Raw genomic sequence first — 25,748 nt, forward strand, 5'->3', positions numbered from 1 at the left:
TCCAAATCAAGTCTCTCAAAGCATAGTGACTAGGGGAGTGTTTTTAATAGAAAGAAAAAAAGGAAAGACTTAGGATTTTTGATTGGCACATTTAGTTTTGCTTTACAAGCATGAAGTTAACAATTATATTTTCTACCTTCTTGTTGTTCTTTTTTCTCCCTTTTTTCTAGTACCATTCTGGGAAATTGTTTTAGCTATGATTTTCCTAAGGAATCAGGTCAAAAGAAACCTCCTTGCTTGCATCTTTTAGTGGAACATATAACTATGCTTAGTAGTATGTAACAATATCAGATATAATATGCAGTATTTGCCCATAAGTATACATGTATGTACTACATATATATGTACACACACACCTTATGCATAGTACATTTTTTATGAAGTTGTTGATAGTTGCTGATTGGAAGTGGAGTGAACCAAATAAACAAAGATGAGACAGAAAAAAGCATTAGCAGTGATGCTTCAGGATAATTCAGTAAGCTGCTTACTGAACTAATCAGTAGTGGAAAAGAAAGCTGTGGAACCTACATTAAAGAAGCAAAAAGTAACCAGTAATTATATGGGATGATTGAGTTAAGACTCTTGTGTTCTGTGCAGGGTGTAGCTGAGAAAAAACAAAACTGTGTTTGTCTTGAAAAAGAAAAAAAAAAAATCCACTTCAAAATGGAGCATTTTTTTAAGGCATAATATTGTGCCATTTAAGATCTCACTACTTTGCATCATTGTAGTGAAATGATCAAAGGAGGAGAAGGCTTCTCTTGGGAACTTAATTACTATTCAAACTTTTTTTTCCAGGACTTCAATAGTTATGCTGATAAACCTTGTATTTTAAACAATGGGGTACTGTTTTTGTAGCACAGTTTTTAGTTTAGTATTTTTTGTTTAGCATAACGAACTACAAGACATAAAAGAATGTAGCTTGCTTGACTTTTTCTCAGATAAGGGGGGAGAAGAAACAGTGGAACTGTGTGTGGAATTAATTTTTTGTACAATTATTTTAGGTTTAAGTTACATGTTATATGATTGCTTTCAGTTCCCTGGGGAAAAAAAAATCTATAACTGGTAATTTCAATCAGGATTGACCTGTAAATAAAATTAGCAAAAATAGCAAATTTGTGAGTTGTTTCTTGGGATCGTAGTTTCAAGTTGACCAATTTTTTTTTTCCAATATTATTTTAATATTCCCCTTTGAATGTCTTCTATGAGTTATAAGGAAAATAATTGATGAGACTTCTGAGACTTTGCAGATACCTTTACGTGGTAGCTTATTTCAAACAGAGATCCCATCAGTGTGCCGAAGGTTGATTCAACCTTGTTTTGATAGTAACAGACTATTGGCAAGGGTCATCTTTTCATTGCTGCATTTGTTTGCATAAGTAGTTTGCAGTTTTAAATAATTTGCTGGAAACACTGAAAATATGTGATTTGGCTAGCTAACTGTAATTAATTTTATTTACTTAATGCATTTGTAATATATTGAGAATCTTTGTAGGCAGAAGCCAAGTGAATACAGAATGATAGCAGTAGTTTTTGAACTTAGCTCCGTTGCTTTTCTTTCCAAGCAGGCACTTAACAAAATGCTGAAATGTGTTAATGTGTAAGACGTGGATTTCATTTCTAAGACTTTTAGAACTAAGCAGTAGATCTTCTATGAACTCTGTAGTGGAGTGAAGGGTGCTACTTTTTTTTGTAGATATGAGTTGTACAGCGCAGTGTTGTAAGTTTACTTGATTCAAATCATGTGTTCTCAGCAATTTTCTGTTATTATAGGTACTGTAGGTACTGGCTTTTACTAATATGTGAATAATCTGTTTACTGGTTTGTTTCTACATGCATCAATACTTTCCATAATGAGGGTTAAGTTTGCTGCAGTACTGAGTTGTTTGTTGTGATTTTTCAGATGCTTCTTCATCACCTAATTTTGAAGTCTGTGAACCAGGCTGCTCTGTTAACTTCAGTATCTTGATAACATGCCACAGAAAAGGCTACATAGTCTGCTCTGTATCTTTTGGACTTAAAGTATGTTTAGGAACAAGTCTTTGACCTTCCCACAGCTTTGGAGTATGTCAAAGAGCATGTTTATACTGTTTTGTTCAAGTTCTTACCTGTGGAGCTAGCTTGGGCTCAGAACCAGTCAGTGGTCTTCTTTTCAAGTGAGAAAGTGTGAGCATACATCCAAACGAAAGGCTCTCAGCACCTTGGGTGTAGGTCTTTAAAGCCCTCTGTTCCACATTGATGTGAATTGCGTATTGTCCTTAGCAGAGAAGCTGTAATGTGTTGAGGAACGGGCCAGGGTGTCCTTGCCATTTGTTACCACAGGTACTGGAGGCTGAGAAGCAAGTCCTCGTCAGCTTCTAAATCTGCAGTGAAGCAAGTGGTATGGCTGCTTTTGTGAACTGACTTACCTTCCTCTTCCTTCCTGGACAAATGTGAAGACTGTTCAGCTAAGAAACTGGCTTTGTCTTTGGGGAATCTGATCTGTGCGTCTCCTGTGGTGGCTGCTAAAGTTGCTGGGGAAGGTGGCTGAGGAGAGAGGTTGTGTGGGCTGGCATTAGCTTTTTGTAGGAAGAGACAGGCACTAATGCTTTGTGATGCTTGGACATGGGATGAGACTTCGATATGGATCTCTACCTTGTAACACATGTGCCTGTGAAGACCTGAGACCTATTTGCTCACGTGTTTTTGGTTTGCAAAGCAGCAGTGGGCAGCTGACGCTGAAAGAGAGAGAATGAAAAAAAAAATACTTCGTTGGATGGCTGGTTGTTCCATTAATAGATAATGCACAGCCACTAATAGATACGTGCGTAAGACATCTGGATATGTCCAAACCACAGCTCCAGCAGCACCTTGGAGGCTGTGTCAGTGCTGGGCAGAGCCCTGCAGTCACTCAGCCACGCAGGCACTGGGCAGGAGGAGCGCAGTGTGAGTGCGGGCAGCACTCATACTGTGGCAGGCAGGGAGGCTCCTGGGTGTAAGGTGTAAGAGCACTGGCTGTTGCCAGGAAGGTTTGCTATCAGGCACAGTTTCATGAAAAATATGTAGTTAGTATCTAAGGAATAATCTGCCTTTTTTTTTTTTTTTCAAACGGAACAGCTTAGCTGCATAAAAAAATGGTATTTACTTATTGCTGTCTGATTCTAAGGGCAGCACTGTAACAGTCTTAAGTAATACATACAATAAGGGCAGCAAGAAACCTGAATCTGTTCATCTTTTTCCCGCTGGGAATTCTGGAATAAATGATGTGTCCACAGCCTCAACTGCAGTGATGAGAGCATATTGCTGCCTGACTCATGGTGTTTGCTGCTGCTGCCATGGCTGTAGAAGCTGTCCTGTGAAATGTTTATGTGCATACTTTTTAATAGAATACAACAGAGCTGGTCGGTGTTAACAAGTGTTTGGGGTCTTTGTTTTCAATGAGAGATGTGTTTAAAAACAGCATGTTCAGAAATGCTGTCTTGGGAAATCATTTTGGTTTAGGGGAAATACTTAGAAAGCGTGTTGTGAAGCAGATGCAAATCTCTTAAGTGCTGCCTCTAAAAACTGGCATCATTTTCTTACTTGATCATGAGAATGTAGTGAAAATCCTGATTGCTTATTTACTTACATTTTTTTTAGAAACTATGAAATAGACATGGACTTTCAATATATGAAACATCTGTGTTAACAGACACTGTGTTTTATTTATCAGTATGTGCCTATTTTAAACATAGTGGTGTGTGTTTGGTGTGTGTTTAGCTACATCTGTGTTAGAGAATGAGTTTGGTAGAAGAAAAATAATTGTTTTCTGTCATATTGCTTTTTAGTTACGTTAATGTAATTGTGTCTTCTTGCTGGAATTATGACTTGAAAAACAGGTGAAGTTGCACTTATGCAGCAATATAATGATGATTGATTGAAGGTTGCTTTCCAGCCAGTGTCAGTTTTTATTTCCAGTAAAATAACATTGATGAGACCAGGGGGATTATTTTCACTAAGGAGATTTCAGAAGACTTCTTAGGCTTTGTTAAAACATCAAGTTGATGTAATGTTTGTATCGTGAAAGTTGTTTCTTTTTCTTTCCATTTGTGCTTCTTTACTTTTGATGTTCGTTTTATTGCACAAGTTACTTTAATTCATGGTGAGCCTTTTGTTTTTCGCTTTGTCTTGCTTTCTCAAATCTGTTGTGCATGTTTCTGTTGTTTGGTTTTGATTCAAAAACTGAAAACCAGACAGAAAACTTACAGCATTTACAGTTTTGGCCCCCTATGCATCTGGCTATGTTTGCAAACAGTACGTAAGAAAGTGGTATTTCAGTGTGCATAATAATTAGGCATTACTATTTCTCTTTGTAGAGTGCTCATTTGGCTATGATTGATACTCTTATGATGGCTTATACTGTCGAGATGGTCAGCGTTGAGAAAGTGATTGCATGCACTCAGCAGTATTCATCCTTTTTCCAAGCTACGGATCTACCTTATGACATAGAGGATGCTGTCATGTTCTGGATAAATAAGGTATGAACAATGGAAAAGCAAACCATGATTTTATTTGTAGTCTGTAAGGTTGTATTAGAGATGAATGGATATGTATAAACATAGGTGTATCTGATAGGGACTGTTTTTCATCTGCTGTTTGTGGATAACAAAAAGAGAAGTTTGCAGAAATCAGTTCAACTAGTTATGTGATCTAGATAAATGAGAAGTCTAAATAGAATAATATAACTTGCATGTGGCACGTTAACAGTTGCTGTCATGTTGAGATAGCGTGTTGCCTGGTTGAGTGTCTCCAGTTGGCTATGTTAAAAGAGCTAATTTCTTATTTATCATGATTTAAAAGCAAAGTGTTCTGTTTATGTTTGAGCACATATTGCTTGAGATTGTTTAGCTTTACCACATAATCAAATCAAATGACAGCAATACACTCTTAATCAAATGCAATTAAGCATAATAAAGGGCAGAGTTGTTAATAAAGCATAAAGCTAAACGTAAGTGACCTAGACTGCAGCTGGAATGTTGACATTTGCAGGTTACACTTCACAGCTATGGAATCAGAAATATCTGTTAAATCTTTTCAGCAAACTTAGTGTAGTGATTTACAGATCTTAAGAAAACTTGCAATTTCCACAACTTGTTTCTCGGACCACGGAATAAGCTTTTTTGTCTGTAGGTAAATGAACATTTGAAAGACATAATGGAACAGGAACAAAAACTTAAAGAGCATCACAGTGCAGAATCTGCAGGAGGTCAGAAGGTACGTGCTGGAGTTAAAATAATTTAATCAAGGACAAGCATTCATTGTAAATAACAGTTACTTATATATGGTATGTATTAGTAAATATGCATTTGCAAACACTGAAGTTTTTAACTGTTTGTTACATAATGCAAGGTTTTAGAGTCATAGAATATAGTGAATTGGAAGGGACACACAAGGATCACAGAATCCAGCCCCTATTTGTTTTTTAAGTTAGTTTCATGATTTCCATGAAGTTATTCCTTTCAAACGTAACAATAGGAAAGTTGCACTTTTTATTCCCAGTTGTCCTTAATGACAATTCAGTTTTTGACAGCAAGAAAACATGTGTTGCAGTGGTTGTAAGAAATTGATTAAGATTAATGAATACTTCCTAGATAATTTCAAAATGCAGTTGAGTCAACTGTGAAAAAGGAAAGCACATTTTATGCATGTTTTTTTCAATGTTCACCCTTGTGAATTACATGCATCTCAAAAGAGAGAAATCTGCATGTGGCATCATGGGAAGAACTGCTTTATGATCCAAGATGTTTATTCCAACTTTTTTAATGTGAACAATAAAAGTTGTTTAATACGTTTTCCTAAAAGGGTTGTAGGTATTTTGTTTTGTTTGTTTTGTTTTGTTTGTGGAGTTCAGTTAATAAAATAGCATTATGCCCATTTAAAATGTGGAAAGATTGCATTCAGTTCCAGAGTAAATAAATTTGCATGTTTAATATGCTTCTGGATAATTCTATCCTAGATGAAAATAAGATGAAGTCAGTCACTTTTGAAAGATGTAAATAGTTTTTGAAATCTTAATAGTTTTTGCATTAGAATCTTAATATGGTTAATAGCAGTGATGGGAGAAAAAAAAAGCCCACATATATAAGAGCAATTACATAAAATTATCGTTATTTGTAAACAAAAAAAGATCAGTAATGTTTATTCTCACTTAGATTATAATTTGAATAATTTAGAATATAATTTGTGTTTTGTTAAAAATGTCAAGATAAAATTTGTATTTATGTCCTTGTTCTTGAATTAACTGTTGAAATAGACTGCATGGTCCATAACCATATCCCATGAATAAAACCAGTGGACTGAAAAAATTGCCTAAAGTTAGTGTGAGCATTTGTGATGGTTTTGTTGTATGAATATCAATCTCTAACACAGAACCTATTCTGTTGACCACATTACAAATGCACTTGTAAAACAGCAATTATTGACAAATAATGGAAGAAATTATAATTCTTTCTATACATACACTACAGTTTTAGATAGTATTGTTCCAGGTGCATATTAGGTTATTTGCCTTGGTGTGATACTCAGCAGCATAAATTACATTGTCAGGTATTCCATGCTATGAGTATATATTGGCATACCTTTATCTATTACCTGCAAAACTTAATGTGGGTACAATGTCAGGCTCCAGTTGACCCCTGGATGTCTCTTCTGCTAGCAGGAGTTCATTGCAGATTATATTGCAGGTTGGTTTGTTGTTTTTTTTACAAATACCATTTGTACAGAAAGATTCAAGACTGCAATGACAAGTGGAATCTGATTTTAGAAAGTAAGTCTAGAATCTGAAAAACAGAGTCACTTGTAGTTGGATTTAAGGAATTTAAATCTCTTTTTTTGTATGCAGGAAGATGGTAAATTCAGATGGTAACTCAGATTGTTATTTTAGGTTTTCTTTGAGAAATGCTGGTCTGTTCAACTGATGATTAACTGTTTTTTTTTTAATGTAACAGTATTTACCAAATGAGATCTAGAAAACATAATAAACATATGCCTAAAACTGGTATTTCCTAACTGCAAATTATACTGAATGCAAACTTTCCACAGAAAACTATGAAGAAAATCTATTATAAATCAGTTGTTCATATTTTCTGTTAAACCATGAAGAGGCTCTTGTCAAACATCTGCTAGCATTTATCTTCAGACTTCATGTCTGATTATTTGTCTCCATATTCCATCCCTCATGCGTTCTTCTTTTTATAGTACAAAATCAGTGACGTGTCCTGTTACTTTATGGCATTGACCCTCCCTCTCACGTATCTCAGCAACTGTGAAAAAGCTGACTGAATTTTTGTATGAGATTTGGCTACTAGTGAAATGTGTACAATTTCTTGTCTGAGTACTTAGCAGTGCGGTTTTCCCTTATTATTTTATTCTATCTTGTGCCTGGGTTTAGTTACCATCAGTAATCTTTACTAAATTGAAAATGGATGGATGGGTTTGATCACTGCCATTGTATAAACCAAAATAATGTAATTACACACTTTACCAGTTTCCTGGAGGAACTAATTGATAGTTCTACATGTTTACTGCAGCTTTGCATTTTCAAGCTGAGTCTCTATTTTTTAATTTAGGTTTGTTGTGTTACCCACGTGTTAACAAGTTCTAAAGGTGATGATTCCATTCTAAAAATTTAACTGATTTTGCAATCTTCCTTCTGCTCTGGCCCAGTTCCTTCAGAACTTTGTTTTAGCATTTCTAAGCTGTGATTGAGTTTTGAACCCAAACCAAGTTTAATTAACAATGTCTTATATGCTGAATTGGAGAGGTGGTCAAACTATCATGCGAAGAATAGGTCATTCGTGTGATTAGGGTGAGCTCTTCTTAATTTTTGGCCAAGAATCAGCAAAGCTCAAAATTGGAGAACTGAAATCAAGTTTACTCATTAACTCCGTAATTTTTTTCTAATCTCTAGTGTGATAAAATCTTAAATGTATCAGTTATAAGAAAGACATTGAACATAATGCCTTATCTTGTTGAAAATCTGTTGTGAGCTTTCTTGTAATAAATAGTAATTCTCTGTATTGCTAAAAAAGAAAAAGTGAAGTATCATATAAATAAATGATAGAGGTAAGATAGACTTAACTATTTCTGAGTAGTTGCAAATAGTATTAACAGATTATGAGATTGCTTTTGTTTTCCTTCATTTTCTTCTGCTGCTAGCTTCCTGTAGAAGATAAGAGAGGAAGGAGTATGTATCTTTTTAGCTCCAGGTAGTCCCCTGTGGATCTTGATCTGCTGGTGCTTTGTGGTCATCTCGTCTGTTTCTGGTAGAGTCTCTGCATCTTTCAGAATTAGGATTTGAAGTTTTGTAGTAGCTTTGGTTTTCAGGCTTCAGTTGAACAATATGTTGTAAATGTACAGTTGCACTTGTTAAACTAATGACTTTGAGTGAAATCAGAGCTTTCTCTTAAACTGTTGTCTTGTTCGTGATTTAGACTGAGTCAACACTTAGCAAAATCAATGCAAGTGCCTTGAGAAAATCAAATTTCCGAGTACTTACCCCAAGACCTGAACTCTTTAAACAATTTAAAATTGGTTTAAACAGTGCAACTTTTTGTGTGAAGGTAAAACACTAACGCTATAGTCCCACAATCATTTAAATTTATTCTAAGTCCCCACTGCTAGCAAAAGTTAACCCATCAAGAAGATGGCTTTGGAGCAGGATGAACTTCCTTATCTACTTAATGCACTGCTGCATGAATACTAATGATGGTACAAGGAAGAGAGCAGGAATAGGGGCCTGATGAAGGGCATGACTTCCACTTTTGTTTTTTTTTTGGCATAGGATGAATTTATGCGGAGTTAAATTTATGTTGGAGTCATTTTTAAAACTTGATTTGTAGGAGATAAAAGAATCTTCTTGTAGGAGTGCAGGTTTTCACCTGAGACTGTTCTTAATTTTCTCTTGAGGGGGGAAAAAAAAAAACCGAAAAAAACAACCATGAAATCAAGTCAGGATTACCTTGTCAGGTTTTTTTTAGTGACTGATCAATTCGTAGTAATTCTCATAGTAATAATTTTGTTCCTATTCATATGAAGTACAAGTTTGAGAGTGACTGAACTGTGTTGTTCCAAGGGATTTCAGCTTTTCTTTATCGGTTCGAGTACAGAAAGATCCACCAACAGTATGTTTCACCTTACGTTTTTAGGTCAAATTTGTATTTTTGATAATGTGTCAGGTTAGAATTGTATATACCAGTTTGGATCATTTCTCTGTGAATAGTCAAACCTCCTTCTACATTTCAGGTCATTGCACATCATGCAGCTGATGCTAATATGATTTGTCATTGCAAAAATATAACTGCTTGCACCTCTTGTTGTTCTGAAAACTGCTATATGACTGTTCAAAAATATTCTAAGCATTATAAACCTCTTTGGCTTTGAAGTGACTAATGCAAACTTCACTGCAATTGGTTGTAATGTACTACAGCGTGTTTATACCTTTTTTTCATTGCTTTAGCTTCCCTGCTTCTCCATATACACTGCTGGAGTTCATTTTGATACTTGTGAAATCATAACTTCAAGTCTCAAATGAATTCTTTAGTCAGATTGCATATTCAGAGTACAATTACATGTGTGAAAGCACTTAACAGAACTGCATTGATATGACAGTCTTATCTATTGTTGTGGGAAAATGATGATGTTGATCTACTAAGACTGAAGATGAGTATTTCTACAGTATTATTTGTGCTAATGAGTTGAAGATACAGTGGCTAAAGTGCTCTAATGTTTATCATTAAATTATAATTTACTGTTATACAAAACGAGAGTGTTGAAGAAAATTGCTTTGTAAAAATGGTGAAATCTGATAAATTGTTCCTGTTTTTTTTTTTTTTTTTTCTTTGCTTTCTGCTTTTGTGTTTTTTCCCTACTGCTTCCTCTGAAGTCTCCTACCAAATGGTATTGGAAACTGGTTCCTGTAAGTTTGCCCAACTGCTTCACTTTGATCAACTAGCTTGTTTTGGGAATGGCTTTGTCCATGTCATGCTGGTCTAATTATTCATTTCATTTGTCTCTTTGAGATAATTTGTTAAGAGATTACTCTGAAAAGGTGTTCATAATAAAGCTAAATAAACAAAATAACCCTCAAACACTCTGCTTTGCAAGGTAGTCTGTGCAAGATAAGTGAAAGATATAATGCTGGGTGAGATTTACCGTGCTTTGGTGTAAACTGATACTACCAGCTGTTAACTTTTTTCAAAATACTTTCTCAAAGAATTCCAGTAAGTATATGCTATTTGATATGGACTCTTAAAGAAAACAACAAAACAAAGCCTTGCAGAAATAATTTTTGATTGCTGTCTGTATATGGAAACGGAAACTTTCTGATACATTTTAATGTGCAATCATTTCACCATTTGTCTAGAATTCCTTATTTTTTTGACTGATTTAAGATAGTTCTCTTTCCACAGAAAGTAATCAAAAACAATCTATTGATAACAAGACCATAATTTCATTAACAGCAGCAGAAAGTGACTAGTTCTGCATACTATTAAACTTTGTTTTCCCTTTGTTGCATTTCTGTGGGGTTATCGTTCTCATACAGTAACTTGCCCCTGAAACACACTCTTATTACTAATTCTACAACAGGTTTTGCAATTTGCAACATCTTTCCATGGAGAGACGTGCTGTTTGGCTTGGGAATAAACTAGTCAGTTGTTTAGGTACATGCAGAACTACGTATTTCTGGTCTGAATTCCAGAGAACTAATCCTTATGGCTTCAATGGGAGGATTATCAAATAACTGATTTAGCGGTTGCTCAGGTCTTGGTTATCGTAACTAGTACAATATTGCTCTTAGTTTGCAAGGAGAATTAAATAACAAGGCAGCTGCATGTAGGCAGCACCAGAGATGGCATGTTGTTCCTGGTGGTGGTATTAAAAAAATGAGTAAAAAGGTTCAAGCACACTTTTCAGTAAATTAATCATTATGTAAGTTCTTAATAATTTGTGTCCTACCAGCAATTTCTATGTAATGCTCTCAATTACAATTGTGACATTTATACACACAAAGACTCTGCTCTCCACAGTATAATCCATTAACTTAATTTTGGAATTAAATGGAGAGAACAATGGAGAAAAAAAAGGAGAAGCTTTTTACTGCTTTACAGAAAATGAAGCACGTTTTTGTTGATGTTGTTCTATTGATACAAAGAAGTGGCTACTTCACAGTAGTTTCAGAATGTTTTTATTTTGCTTTTGTCTACAGTGTTAATTTAGTAAACTAACTTGATTAAAAATTGAAACCTGTAACCTAAATTCACCTGCCTGTTGTCCATAAACAACTTGCACTAGAGTTATTTACTTTGAGCCTGTTACTTGAGTACAATTATAACTGAAACTCTAGAGCTACTGATAATACAGTAGGAAAGCAGTGGCTCAAATGTTCTGTTAGTTCAACCACTTGTCTCATCTCTTCGCTTTACATGGTGCAGATGTTCAGTAGTGGGATAGGCCTCAGCATGCCGGCAGCTGCAAAGTTACTCTGAGAAGTGAATTTATAGCACGTCACTGAAGATAACGGCATCCGTGTCTCTTATTAATGATTACCTCAGAATACACACAGGCACTTGAGAGTAGCTGATGGGCATTTAGTTTTTAGCTAACCTTGTTCATATGCCGGTGTCTTAACTACGCTGAGATTTGTCCAAGAGGAATAAGCTCAGATGCCAATTCAGACTGGTTTCTATAGGACCTCAGAAACAAGATTCGTATTAGCATTTATGTTTTAATGAGCGCTACAGCATTTTAATATATGTAGAGGTTTGTTTGTCTCTTGCATTATTGCATCCATATTTACTAGCAAAGATTACTACTGAATAGAAGGGTTTCTTCAAATGGAAGTTAGGTAAAAATGCAGTGCAATTACCAGTGTCTTCTGTTTTTCGATATAATTTTTTATCTTTTCTGCTAAATTGAAACACTATGCCTGTTATACCTTAATGAACCTAGCATGGCAGATTATATTTGTTTATTTTCCTGAACTGATGTGCCTGGTGTACTCTACAGTGAATTAAGTCCTCTTTCTAGGTTCACTTTAATGATTTGACAGTTTCCAGGCACTGTTCATAAAGCTACTTTGAGGCATCCTTGGAGTGACAACAGGCTTTCACAGAATTTACTATGCAAGACCATTGCATTATTAATTTAAAATATTTTTCAGTACTCCATTAAAAAGATGACACTTAAAAGGAATATATAAAATATTACAGAACTATTTGGGCCATAATTTTAGAGTCCATATCTATCCTGTGTCTTCTAACATTATTCCGTAATTGAATCATAATATTTAACTGATTCAGTTTTAGTCATAGGGAAAGTGCAGAGACCTTTTCATGTTGTATTTGAAGCTTAAAGGATTTTTAATCATAGTTTATCATAGCATTGCCTGAGAATGAAAAAAGAAACTTTCAGTGCAGGCAGATTGGCCTGTTTTCTCATGTTTAACATGAGAAGAATTGTTAGTAATTCATTTACTGTTAGTGAATATTTAGCATAACATGCAAAATATTTGATGCAAATACCAGTCCATTTCAAAGATGAAGACAAACTCTCCATTTTTAATTGGTTACCATTTGTTAATTAACCAATTACTAATATTAATTTATTAAAGTATAAGTTTCCTGGGCTTAATGGAAGCCCTTAATTTTCCTAGAACAGATATCTTGTATTACTAGATTTGTGCTTCTTGGCCTTTTAGAAGACACTAATGTTCACTACAGATAACTTCCCTGTCATCCTTAACAGAGATCTAGTGACAATAAGCACGGCCTTCAGGGTTAGTCTGTGGTTCTACAGGCTTTTTTTTACCAACAAAGCTAGATGAGACAGTTCCCACCCCACCCAAAAAGCCTTCATCCCTGCCAGCTCAATTGCTTTAAAACAAAGGGGAGAAGAGTTTTTGGTGGAGCAAAAGTTTTATCATGCAGCCGCATCAGCGACTTTCAGTACAACTCAAAGGTGGAGAGCAGCAGACAGGATCTTGCAGCTTCAGCTTTGATAGAATCTTAGAATGGCTTGGGTTTAAAGGGACCTTAAACATCATCTAATTCCAACATCCTGCCCTGGGCAAGGTTGCCACCCACCAGATGAGGCTGCCCAGTGGCTAACCTAGCCTTGAATGCCTCCAGGGATGGGGCATCCCCAGTTTCTCTGGGCAGTTTGTTCCAGTTCCTTGCCACTGAAGAATTGCTAACTGTTGTGGTTTAACTCTCTTTTGGTTTAAAACTGTTCCCCTTGTCTTGTAACTACTGGACCATGAAAAATGTTGGCTTCTGTTTTGTTTATAAGGTCCCTTTAAATACCAGTGTCTTCAGTGAGGTCTCCCAGAGCCTTCTCTTCACTGGAATGACATCTTCAAAAGCTTCACCAAATTCCTACAAGGCTGCTTTCAAGCTTAATGTGTGTATTTCTGTGAAATTTACTTAGAAACACTCTTGGCATTATGATTAGTTGTGTGATATGAATGAGAAGGTAATCATTTGGTACTGTTTTAAAAATAAAGCATAGTAAATATTAACGAATTACAATCTTTCATCTCCATTTGTTTTCTCAAGAAATATTGAAAAGAAATTCAGGTCATAGATAACATTTGTTAAGGTAGCTGTCTCCCTTTCCCCCTCATCCTGCCCCAAAAAGAAAACCATAAGAATGTATTAATTGCAGGTAAATGTTATCTTAGCATTCTAAACTAATGACCCCCTTGTATACTGAGTTGTTTTTCAAAATATCTCCTTTTTCTAACTGGGCTGCTGCCTGGCCTTAACACTTGACCATGAATGCTTCTTTATGTTTCAAACTGCTTACAATGAAACTTACTAGTATTGAAACGTAGTTGATGCAGATTTCCTTGTTTCAGAACTTGCTGTTAAGTAGGTTATGTTATTGAGATTTTGGGAAAGCTTCTTGTGCATTAACTTCATCGTCATTTGCACTGCTGGTAAAATGAAGCTATGATCTTCACAGCAGATCGGGGTCTGTCTTGTGTTTACATGCAGATCCCTTCTGGTTGAATAGAAATGGATGCAAGATGTTGAATGAGTTGTATGATATTTAATTTAGCTGCACAGAGATAATTTAAAAAAAAATTTGGTAGTTTAGAAAGAAAGTGTCAATACTGTCATATAGGCTCCTTTCCTCTTAACTATTACTTCTGGCATTCAAAACAAAGCATAAAGTGAAAAGTTCTAGGAAATCTGAAACTGAGAATATTGAGTTATTTATTTAATGCTGTATTTTCACTGAGTGTAAAACCTGCAATACAAATCTGTTTATTCATGTGTTCAGAGCCTTTGTGTCTCTTAATCTCTTCATTCTGTATTGTAGGCCCGTTACAGGAAGGAGCAAACATTGCTCAAGCAGCTGCCCTGCATTCCATTGGTGGAAAACTTGCTGAAAGATGGTACAGATGGTTGTGCTTTAGCAGCCCTGATCCACTTCTACTGTCCAGATATTGTTAAACTCGAGGGTATGTCTAACATGTCTCAGTTGAAATGTCTTTATTTTTTATAAATATAAAGAAAGGTGCTGAATAAGATGTGTCAGAGGCACGGTCTGAGTGTGACAGTGATGGATTCAGTATTAACGTTTTATCTATGTATTTTTAAACTTAAATAACAAGATCCACTATGTCCTTCCATAGTATTTACTCTTACAGTGTCACACAGATGCAAGTGTATGGCAACATGTTATTGCAGATATGACTCTGATAACGCCACAAAAATTTGCAACTATTTGGAAAACAGTGATTCTTGAAGCTGCGTAAGTGCTTTCTTGTGTGTCCAATCAGTTACAGATATAAAACAGGGAAGGGTCACTTCTGTCTTTCACAGAAAAGTAGACAAACTGCATAGCTGCTCTGTATGGCAGATGATAGTTGGTTTGTGTTCAGGGTTTTTCTCTGAGAGTGAAGTATACATCGTGGATAAACAAGAGCATGTGGTGTAGAACATACCAGTGCCGTGCTGTTCTATAATGGCAATTATCTGATGATGAGCAACTTTATCTTTGTACTGTGGCCTGGTTCAAGTCGTATCTTCCTCTTGGCAATTGAGAGCGTCTTGCAGCTGTGAAATGTCTTGGCAGCTAACACCCATCATTTTCAGCCTGTGTTCTGTCCGTGATACCTTTGATGTCGTGGGAACACTTGTATATATCCTCTTCCTAAGAAATCCAGGAATATGAACAAGGATATAAAGGTACTGGAATATGGAATTCATATGCACAACAGCTTTATAGGAAGCTTCCAGCCCAGTAGGCTTTGAAGATTAAAGACACTAAGATGCATACATTCATCGTTCTTTGGCTCATGAATTTTTGAAAATAAGCTTTAAGTTTATATAAGCGTTGCAGCCAAGTATTTACAATTCTGTATGATTGGAGAGAAGTTAGTATTTGGGTTGTGTTTAAACTGAGTAACATGCTGGTTTTAGTATGACTGTAACATAGACTTTCCGAAGGATCTTTTATACTATTTCAGGATGGCATTAACAACAAATTCCTTCAGCATGTGTCTTTTAGCACATTGAAATACAAGACTTGTCATCTTTCAACTTTCACTTTTACGTTCATTAGGTGTCTTGCCCTAAAGACATAAAAATGTGTGCCATTGTGTCAGAAATAAATTTGAAGATACTCTAAGCAAATAGAAACACTGTAAGAGACTGCTCCAGTCTTCTCTGTCTTCAGATAGTACTACATCTGATATATGTAAAGCTTCACTAAGATTTTATTCTCTATTGGAAATGAGGAAGGCAGATGAGGAAGGTGCATATGCAGAAGTGCTTAAAAATGCACCAATAACAAGGAGAAAAATATGAATCCAGACTACACAGCTCTAAAATAAATGCTTCCTTGTTAATTTGACTTCAAAATCTGGGTTTCCTTATAGGAATTTAAAACTGTGTCTGTGAGACAAAAGATTGGCTATTGCTTAAAATTATATGATTCCTTTCATGGCTTATGTTCTATCTTAAAACTGTCTAGCTTTTTAAAATCAGTACTTCTGTTCAGACTGTTGCAGAGCCTCACTTCCATGATTTTAAGTACTATTTTTGTTTCCTACTGAAATATGCTTGTAGCTTGTCTTCATGCATTTTTGTTCTTCAGCAGTGCTCTTAACTTGAATAGCTTTCTCTAATCTGATTTCTTCTGCTCCAGTATGTTTTCTTTCTGCTGTTTTGCTCAGGCTACCAAATCCAGCCTTTTCAGTCTCACCTTACGAAGTGGATTTCCATTCTTGTTATTATCTTCAATAATTTTTTTTGCAACCAGTCTACTTTTTGTTCATCATCTTTGAATGTGGATGGTTATAACTGCACACAGAAAACCAGGCTGGCATCTTGTTACTGCCTTGTACCAAGACTTCCTTGTCGGTACTAGAAACACATTTGCTGATGCATTCTAGCATCATTTGCTTTTTTCATAGCTGCGTGATGCTGAAATATCACAGACCATCTTTACATGAGTTAATACGTGATACCTTCCTTCTCTGTATCAATTTCAGATACTGAATCATGTTAGAATTCTATTAGAATAAATGCATCAGTTTGAAATGTTGCGCTGCTGAGCTTAATCTCATTTTGATCAGTTTAGCCAAATGTTATTTCCATCAGTATTATACAGGGGATTGATTGGGGTGATGGAACGTTTTTTAGCCCTTTAGGATGGGATGCCTTATCCTGCTAGCATCCAAGCAGTTCTTTATCCAAAGGCAACTTGAAGCCTATGCACTTGAAAGCTGTTACCTCAAGCTCTGTCATCCACTGCCGCTTTGGGGGTGGGGGAGGAGAGAAAACAACAGCGTATGCTCTGGACGTATATTTACTTTCTTTTATTTTCTTCAGTTTTGTTTTTTTACAATGGCTCTTTTTGTTGTTTATTTTCAAGTACCTGTAAAAACACAGAACCAGGCAGTTAGCTGGGCGTGAGGTACTTAAAGCGTACTGCGTAGCTGTGTGGTTCTGTTCACTGCTACCAATGCTTTGTTGTAAAGTGGCACATTGAAACATAGGATGGTAATTCATGAATCAGAGGCTTCTGATCTTTGTAAAGATTTGCATCAAACATGGGAGTCCACAATAGCAAATATATAAGACTAAAGTGATGCTGCATTTATGGGGAAATTCAGAGTTAGTGGCATGAAAGTGTACTCTATATATGAGAACAGCTTTGGGAAAAAGCATGCACTCCTGCATAGAAAATCTAAACAAAGAAATGGCTTTTTTAGTGGTTAAATATTGAGTTTTTATTATATGAAAATAGCAGGAGATTAAGAATAATTTACATTTCATAGAAGTCAAAGCAAGAAAAAATAAACTTGTCAACAGTTAAAAAAAGTTTAGATATTTTTCTAAAGATACAAAGCTATATTAAGGTATAATATAGTGCTGTCATTTCTTAAGTTTCTGAAATAGAAAAATAAATCTCCTTATGCAGAAAAGAAAAAGTCAAATTTGGATTTATCCAAAATGCTCCAGGAATCCAGCAAAAACAAAAGCTCTTACTGCAGATCAGGAACTATATGTAATCTTCACTTCTATTCTTCTTTTATAGATATCTGTTTGAAAGAGACAATGTCTTTGGCTGACAGCCTGTATAACCTACAGCTGATTCAAGAATTTTGTCAGGAATACCTTAACCAGTGTTGCCATTTCAGTCTTGAAGATATGCTCTATGCAGCTTCTTCAGTAAAGGTAAAAAATAAAAAAACACTTAGAAAATGTAAGCCTAACACTTAAGCTGTTTTTTCTAGTAGTATCATCAAGCCTTTTGATCTGCTGCTGTATGGCTGAGTGGAAGAGCATGTTGCATCTTTTGAGGTACAACAAGCAGTAGATTTCAGCAGGATGTAAAACTTCTTTCTTTTGGCAGCTATGTTGTTATACTAATTTTAAGCTATTTTTAAAAGAATACATTTACACAAACTTTGATTTTGTGCAAAATAATTTCATGCTTTACCTTCTTTCTTACTGTTGGTTAAAATGTGAAATAGCAGTCTGCATTAGTTTTAATTTTTAAGACACAAAAGCACAGAATTTTGAGTTATTGTTCATTGAATTATTGCTCATTGTCATTACTCATTTGTGTCTACAGTAATTTCATGGGTTTTGAACCTTAAAGATTTTTTTGCTTTGGTAAATGTGTTCTGTTCTGTATACTAATAATTTTTTTTTTTCAGGTTTTGTTCTCCCAAGTTAATTTTGCTAAAAAGAATCAGCAGGGACACAGGACCAAACACCGTTTGTTTGTTCTGTTTTATTTTTATTTTTTTTAACAAACAAAGACTTTTTGTCATCCTAAGATTCTAATCTTTTCACAAGGGTAAAATCACTTGGTTATCCTATTGTTTTTAAACAGTGTGGAAAGTCAGAGTAACTGATTTATTTCTTGTCTAATTGTAACTTCAGTTCTTCATTATTGTGTTTTTCTAAGATTTTTTTCCTATGTAAATGCTCTTTATTTGCTTAAGATTCTTGTTGGCCTGCCTTTAGGGAATGAAATATTGTTATGGAGTCAGCATATCCATTGCAGATGGCCTGTAATTGGTTTCTAAATATCTGGGTCATTTCACTGCTTTTTATGATTTTTTTACTGCACTCTTCCAAGCTGAGTCACAGAGGCCAGAACCTGAATACAGACAGCTTTGTTGTCTCCTGTAGGGCTGAACCCAATCCTTTTCAAATAAGCAATAAGCTGCCAGGATGAGTAAGGGCAGCAGGACCAGCCCCTCAAAGTCTAGACTACTTAGCCATTGCTGTTTTATTTTGTAAATGCAAAGCTGTCTAGTGACTGCTTTCAATCAGCTTTTGGTGTTTTTAAGTTTCATATAAAGCAGTTTACCTACATACTTGTAGTAAGTCTGTTATATTGCAGCCTCTTGTCTGTGGTTTCCCATGTGGTCCTAAAGACACACACGCAGGTTTGAATTATATCACAAGCCGATATAAAGTAAGAAGCTTAGTTTAAATACTTTGTCAATATCCCAGTACATCATCTTTAACACTTCTGAAACGCTACAGGCTCGATAATTTTGCAGTTTCTGAACGGTGTTTAAAAGGGAGTTTAGAACTCTTTAAATGATTTTAGAGCAGTTCTACAACTGAGAAGGGGCCTTTTGTGACCATGTTGCTGTGGTGTGGATACTGACTTAGATGTAAATTCTACAGTTAGACTGCCAAGTTTTTCTTTTAAACCTTGATGTGGAAACTTTGGCTGGTGCTATAAATTCCGTTTTTCCAGTGTTAAGAATAATTTACTTTCAATAAATGCACAGTTAAAGGAGCTCTTTCTAAGTTTTCCAATGCATCTGAATAGAGGGGGTTTTAAGTAATGTATATATTGCCCAAATAATTTCATTGTTACTCAGAAAAAACTTGTATCGCAAACATGTATTTTAAATATTATGCATGGAATTAAACTGGTCTACAAAATTTATATACATTAGTTTTAGGATTTTTAGCATCATGCTTTCAGGTGTCAACAACAATTTCTCTTTATATTCAGGGGGACTCATACTGTTCAGTAGGTGGCACTATGATGCTTTTTGTGTAAAAAAGCTGTTTCACTCTTAATGGTGCCAGAAATAACAAAAAAAGAATCAAAACACCGATGCTGGAAAAAGCTTCAAGAAAAAAATTAAGTTGACTTATTGGTATGACAGTGCTGGCCCTAGAAATTACACTAGGTATCCTGACTTCATGCTAAGTGGTCAAGCACAAAGTGCATACCATACACACTTTGATTGAGTCAGTGTGAGATGCATCACAGTACAAGAACACCTTCTGCTAATTAAACTGATATTACTAATAGAAGAAATCCATCAATAGCAGACAGCTATTCACATAATGCATTCATTTGCACACAGAACTAACGCTTGCACGCTCACTCAGTTATTTTCATTGAGTTGGAACAATGCTTGGGAAGCCAACACAGCGCCCTCCCAGGTGTAGGGATCACGATAGCCCACTAGTGGCTTTTTGGAAGGTGTCCAGAGTGTTTGTCAAGAAGCCACCTTTCTCACTGTGTGAGTGTACAGGGACATGGAATGAATCTGTGTAGTTGGTCTGCACAGGGCAGTTACTGCTCTCTTAGTGTGGTTAGGGTTATACAATCTGTTGTTGGGGTTGCTCATCATCCTGTCCAGCTTCTCCTATTCTGAGTTCTCACAGATTCAGGGCCACGAGCATCTGCAGCACTGGGTTCTTGGGAGACTTTCATGTGCTGTTGCTTACCACGTCTGCTTCCTATATTTGGCTGCTGTTTTCTGATAACTAAGAAATTATTCATCCAAACTTCCACAGAGTGCTTTTTATTCAGGTGAATGAAAGGTCTCTGAATGAAACAATTGTGAGACATGGTTACTGCCTCTCATCTGAGAAGGACATTACTCTGACCTGAGTGTGGGCCAGTCTGAGCTATTTAGAATCTGAATTAAGCACATGGGTACCTTATTTTGCAATTGGATACTAATAAGAGCTGACAAAACAAACTTTTGCATGGTAAGCCAAGTGGAGAGCATGGTCCCAGAGCTTCTTTTTTTTTTTTTTTCCTTTGGAAAGAATCTGCTGAATTGAGCAGAACAAACCATCTAAATATTTGTTTTATCATTAAAATGTATTGCATCTGAGCAGTTCTGAATACATGCACTTTCCTATGTAAAGTAGTTGGTGACTTTGCTAACAACATGAGTAGAAGTTATAATGAGCACTGCCTCCTCTGTGATGTAAAAAATGATGGTTGTGTATATATTGCATAGGTTAATCCCAGAAATTAAGGACTGGGCTTCATCCAGTAGTGCAGTGCAGCTTTCCCTCTTATCTCAAGGTAACAGTGCAGATCAGGCCTGCTGGCCCGTGTAAGCCCATATAAATGTGCATCTGGACTCTGTAAGGACTCAGAAGAGCAGCTGGCTGTGCTTGGTGAGGCACTTGGGAATGAATGGAGGGGGAAGCACAGGGACTGCCTTCCTATCTGGCTGGTTTAAAAGGAGTGGAGATCAGGAGTGAAAATGAAGGTTCAAGCAGTGAATAATTAAAGGGATTTTCCTCCCAGGAGGTGCCTAACACTCCTCAGTCATTATTTGAAGGGGAGCACTGGGGTTTTATTTCACTGATGTTAGTTGGCTGGTTGTCCTGCTTTTTTGTTCTGATTTGGAATAACACTGGAATCTTCACCTTGAATTGTTGCGGCATTTGTTAACCTGTAGAGGGTCCTAATGCTTCTATGGCTGCTTTTCCAATCAAATTTATTGGGTTCTAATCTGATTGTAAGCCATTAGTGTGGTTTGTATATACCAACTTGTGATTGTTCTCCAAATGTGCATATCTAAAACCTATGAATATTACAAGGGATGTAGCTTAATTTAAGTGGCAAGACTAGACGTGCTATTTCTGTTTTCTGTAATTTCCATGATGTATGTTGAGAATAGAGATATGCAAGAGAAAGTTTATCTTTAAATGTACATTTTCATAAAACAAGCTGGTTTATGTCTTCCTTTGATGCAGAAGCAAGTATTGACTTGAGACCTTATATTAAAAATGGGGGATCTTTTTCAAAAGATCTTCCAGTAGCAGAAGATACAGTAGCAAAAATGCAGCCACTAATACATCTTACTACATGCAACTAATGAACAGTCTGCGGACAAGGCGAAATATAAAACTGAGTAAATTATATCAGATTGTTGTAGCGTATGTGAAGTTGCAAGTCTGCCATCTGCTGAGCAGTATTTTCAGCCTGTGCTCAGAGCTTAATTATGGACTGTTTTTTTTTTTTTTTTAAACTACTGAAATACTGTTATGTTTCTGAATATTGTGTGTATGCACATGTAGTAACCATGTAACAAGGTATTAAAACTTAGCTTGGCAAGATCAACGCAAAATCAGTGGAAATAATATCTGCGTTCCTTGCAGCGTGGACTAGCAATGTTACCATAGGCCCACAATTAGTTTCTTCCCTCCTCCCCCCCCCCCCCCCCCAAAATAAAAATAAAAAGTAAGCTGCTGATCATTGGTCTTCCCCTTGGATAATGATTAACGTACTTTTCTGACTACAAATAACATGAGGAAAAACGCAGTTTCCATCGTGATATTTCATCACAAAACATTAATGTAGCCTGAGTTCTAATTGAGCTGCACAGCCAACACTTTTTCTTTGGTAAGTACTGCTTTGGGTTATGGAAAAACAAGCTTTATTTCAGCAGCTCAGGACTGCATAGAAAATATTTTCAGAAGAACTATCTAAGCCCTTCATAGAACAGCCACGCTATTCAATGCAGCATCTCCACATAAAAATAGGAATTACTGTATTTAAATACAGTACTACTTGAGATGGGAACACAGCTATGATTAGGACATTTTATAATTACTTTCATAGTAAAAATTATTTCAACTTAAAAATGTACAAGTTTGAGGGGAAGGAAGGCTGAAAGTATTAATAGATGGCATAGGAATCTTAACCTTAAAGATCATATTGTGTCTGAAAAGTAGATACCATTTTTCTGTTTATGTGTATTTTTTTCTAATTGTAACAGAATGCTACAGAAAAGGTTTTGCTGTGCATCTTTCCTCATTCCTTTTCTGTCTGGCTGAACAATCCGATACAGTGTTTTTCCTGGTCTGTTCATAGCTTGTCTTTAATAACTGTGGCAACATCTGGCTGATCCCTTCACTGTCTACTAAACTACATGAACAGCTTTCATTCTAAGAGCATCCCTTCTCTGAAGTGGAGGCTTATCTGCATTAGCAGTGTCCAGGAAAAATAAATCTGAATCAAAATTATCAAATAGATATTTTAAATTACGTTTTGAGACTTGCTGATGCAGAATTGAGATCATCTCATTTATTATTAAACCTTTCTGTCTTAGTTTTTAGTTTATTTGATAAATATATCCTTATGCCTAATGTGTGTAATTTCTGTAGTAAATTGATATTGCATTTAGTATTTTTGTCAGGTGTTTGCTTGCAGTTCAAAACTCAAGGTTTCTTTCTACTTAAAAAATAAATAATAATAATAAAAAAAAAACCACTAGCTGGGTGATCGACAACAGAAAGTTTACAGACCTTACAGTTGTGTATGCCTGTGCCAACCAGAGACAATTTTCACTGAAAAACTAAAAGTCCTGTACTGTTGTTTTTACTTTCTCGGGGCTTTTCTCTACTTTTTTTCTTTTTTTTTTAATGTGTGGAAATGGCTAACCTATTTGACAGGCATCCTTTTCCACACATCCTGTGCCTCCCTGCCCTGCCTGCAGGACATTGGTCCTGAGTGTATGCTCATCATGAAACACTTTGACCCATACTGTTACGATCTGGTCAAGTATGGGTGTTAGATAGATGGTACTACAGATCACTGTTACTCACTGCATTTTTTGAAGGAAGCAATAGCGATGTGAATGTAAGCTGGAAACAGAGATATATCCCAAATGCTGTTTGTTCCCTTTGCTTGCAGTTAAGGGTTAGGTATTAACATACGTTTCTCGGGTTCTTTGTCCTGTAGAGCAACTACCTGGTGTTCATGGCAGAGCTGTTCTGGTGGTTTGAAGTGGTGAAGCCATCGTTTGTACAGCCTCGTGTTGTTGTGCATCCCCAAGGTAATTACATGAAGGATTGGTTTTGATATGCGTGTTTTTAATATGTATGAGTTCAGATAACTGTGGCATTCCCAAACGCTGTGAATATCTCAGTTAACAGGATTTGGCTTTGCACCACCCCTTTAAAGGAGCAAAATACTCTTTCCTCATGCTAATCTTCATCTCATCTCATAAATCATAATTAGATTTTGTTGTTTACTACAAAAGCCTCATTTGAATTATAGTGGTACAATCATTTGTAAATTTTCCTGACCTAAATAAGCCTAGAATCCATAATCCCCTTGCAGAGATTATATGCAGAATAGGGAGCCAAGATCAGAATTTAGCCTGAAAAATTGTATGGCTGAGGAAGAGTTACTGAAAGAAACAGAAATCTGGAGAGAGCAGATAAACAGTTAACTTTAACCTTGCATTTTGCACCTGGATGCACAGCACAGTTTTTTGTTGGTAAACTTACAGATTTAAAAAATCAGTTCTCGAGTAAATCTTGAGATAGTAAACATAGAGGTCTTGGTAATTTAGACGTTCATATAATACTAGTATGATTGTCTCTCCAAGAGCTGGAAAGTGAATTCTTTTGTGTGATTTGAACACCTTTTTTTGTCTGCTGGTTTGTATGATTTATAGTACTTAAAGATATAAGTTTGTTTAATATTGCTAACTAATGTAAGTTGTGGCCAAAATACTGTTTCCTAAATGGAAAGTCAGTCTAATTTTTTGGGGGAAAAAGTTTTTGGTTTTGTTTTTAACAGAAAACCATCTACTTAAGAATATTTAAAAATATATAAAAAAGAAATATTTTCATTTTTCATTTAAAAATAATAATAATGGTGTGACTCCTCTTTTTTTTTTTTTATTTCTTCCTTTGCCTTTTCTGGTCTGTTTTTCATTGTCTTAATCAGTGCCAATATGAAAACTGTGGAAAAGGTAAACCTGAAAGGAAGTGATTGCTTTTTTTAGTCTATATAATGAAACCTCTGAACGTTTTTTAAATCTTTGGAAATAATTACTTGAGTTTATTTCAGAAATCTTTTCTGCTCTGGATGTTAATTGAGTACTAAACTATGGTAACTTGAGCTTTGTTCTTTTTGGCAGCTGAACCTGTGAAAGATGCAGCTTCTGCTCACAGTTTGAATGCTAACAGAAGAAATTACATGGATGGCCCATGTGGTTCTGACTTTGTAGCCAGGTAAAGCCAGAGTGTCAGTAGTACCCTTTCACAGTCTTTTAATCATTCTCTTGACAGAGTAAAGGAAGCCTTTCAGTGATCTGATCTGAACCGAGTGAATGGGAGGTAGCGTTGCATTATATTTATAAAATGAGGGCCGAAGTTCTACTGATTGCTTCTAAACTGACACAGAAGGGACAAAATTAGCATTTTAGTTGAATATTCAGAAAATTCTTCCTTGGCAGCCCTTGTTGGTAGTTGTTTTTTATTTAGGCATTTATACTGCCTTTGCATTAGGGAATACAATTTCTTACAATCATAAAATGGCATGATTCTGAATTGTTCTACTGTATGTATCTCATGTGTTTCCCGTGCAGACAATGAAGTTATTTTAGTGCAAATGAAATTTCTATGCCAGGAGAAAAAAAAGCAGTCGTTTTGAGTATACTTTTTGGAACAGAGGGGTTCCTGAGGCCAGTTGACACCATGAAAAGCTACTGCAAGCAGTCCAGTGAAGTACTTAGCCCTTTGTTCTATCCTTTTTTTCTGCAGAACATATCCCTACTCTGACAAATTGTCAGTAACCAAGTATCTTTTTCATCTAAAAAAATATGTGCATTTTGTCTGTGCCAATGATTTTGACTTCTAAATTGAAGAGGGATTTATTGAAAGCTTTAAGTTACGCATCTAAATTCAATTCATAAACAAACTGGTACTGTTCCAAATTTAACTATCAAGTCTGTAAGTTGCCACCATTCTGTTTTGTAACATGGCTTATTTTTCCCAGACATGTTCAGTAAAAATTGTGAAGTCTGTATGGCTGGCAGTGGATAGCGTATTCTGCAGTCTCATTGCAGCACTTGTTTAGTTTCTCTAAAAGTGATGGACATGGTTTGTCCTGGAGTATTATGAGAGCAATCTGTAAGTAGCAGAAAGAGCTATATCTTTATTCGTAGACTGATGTACTTTATACAACTTGGT

The 25,748-nt window shown here is 35.8% G+C and overlaps 1 protein-coding gene across 5 annotated transcripts in view; it reads left to right on the forward strand.

Annotated features, from left to right (window-relative positions):
- The window catches only part of CAMSAP2 (calmodulin regulated spectrin associated protein family member 2), a 72,239-nt gene that overhangs the window by 32,540 nt on the left and 13,951 nt on the right, over window positions 1–25,748 (forward strand). For 3 of the 5 annotated variants that reach the window (XM_042819236.1, XM_042819237.1, XM_042819239.1), the window contains 7 exons: window positions 4,332–4,493; window positions 5,146–5,229; window positions 9,899–9,931; window positions 14,338–14,479; window positions 17,566–17,705; window positions 23,506–23,599; window positions 24,695–24,788. In XM_042819236.1, the coding sequence (XP_042675170.1) occupies window positions 4,332–4,493; window positions 5,146–5,229; window positions 9,899–9,931; window positions 14,338–14,479; window positions 17,566–17,705; window positions 23,506–23,599; window positions 24,695–24,788 (749 nt within the window). The remainder of the gene's footprint in view (window positions 1–4,331; window positions 4,494–5,145; window positions 5,230–9,898; window positions 9,932–14,337; window positions 14,480–17,565; window positions 17,706–23,505; window positions 23,600–24,694; window positions 24,789–25,748) is intronic. The other 2 variants (XM_042819238.1, XM_042819240.1) reach the window with 1 other exon arrangement.

This window comes from Centrocercus urophasianus, unplaced genomic scaffold (assembly GCF_019232065.1).
Source record: "Centrocercus urophasianus isolate 14NV4802_14NV808 unplaced genomic scaffold, USGS_Curo_1.0 seq_18, whole genome shotgun sequence".
NCBI lineage: Eukaryota > Metazoa > Chordata > Aves > Galliformes > Phasianidae > Centrocercus > Centrocercus urophasianus.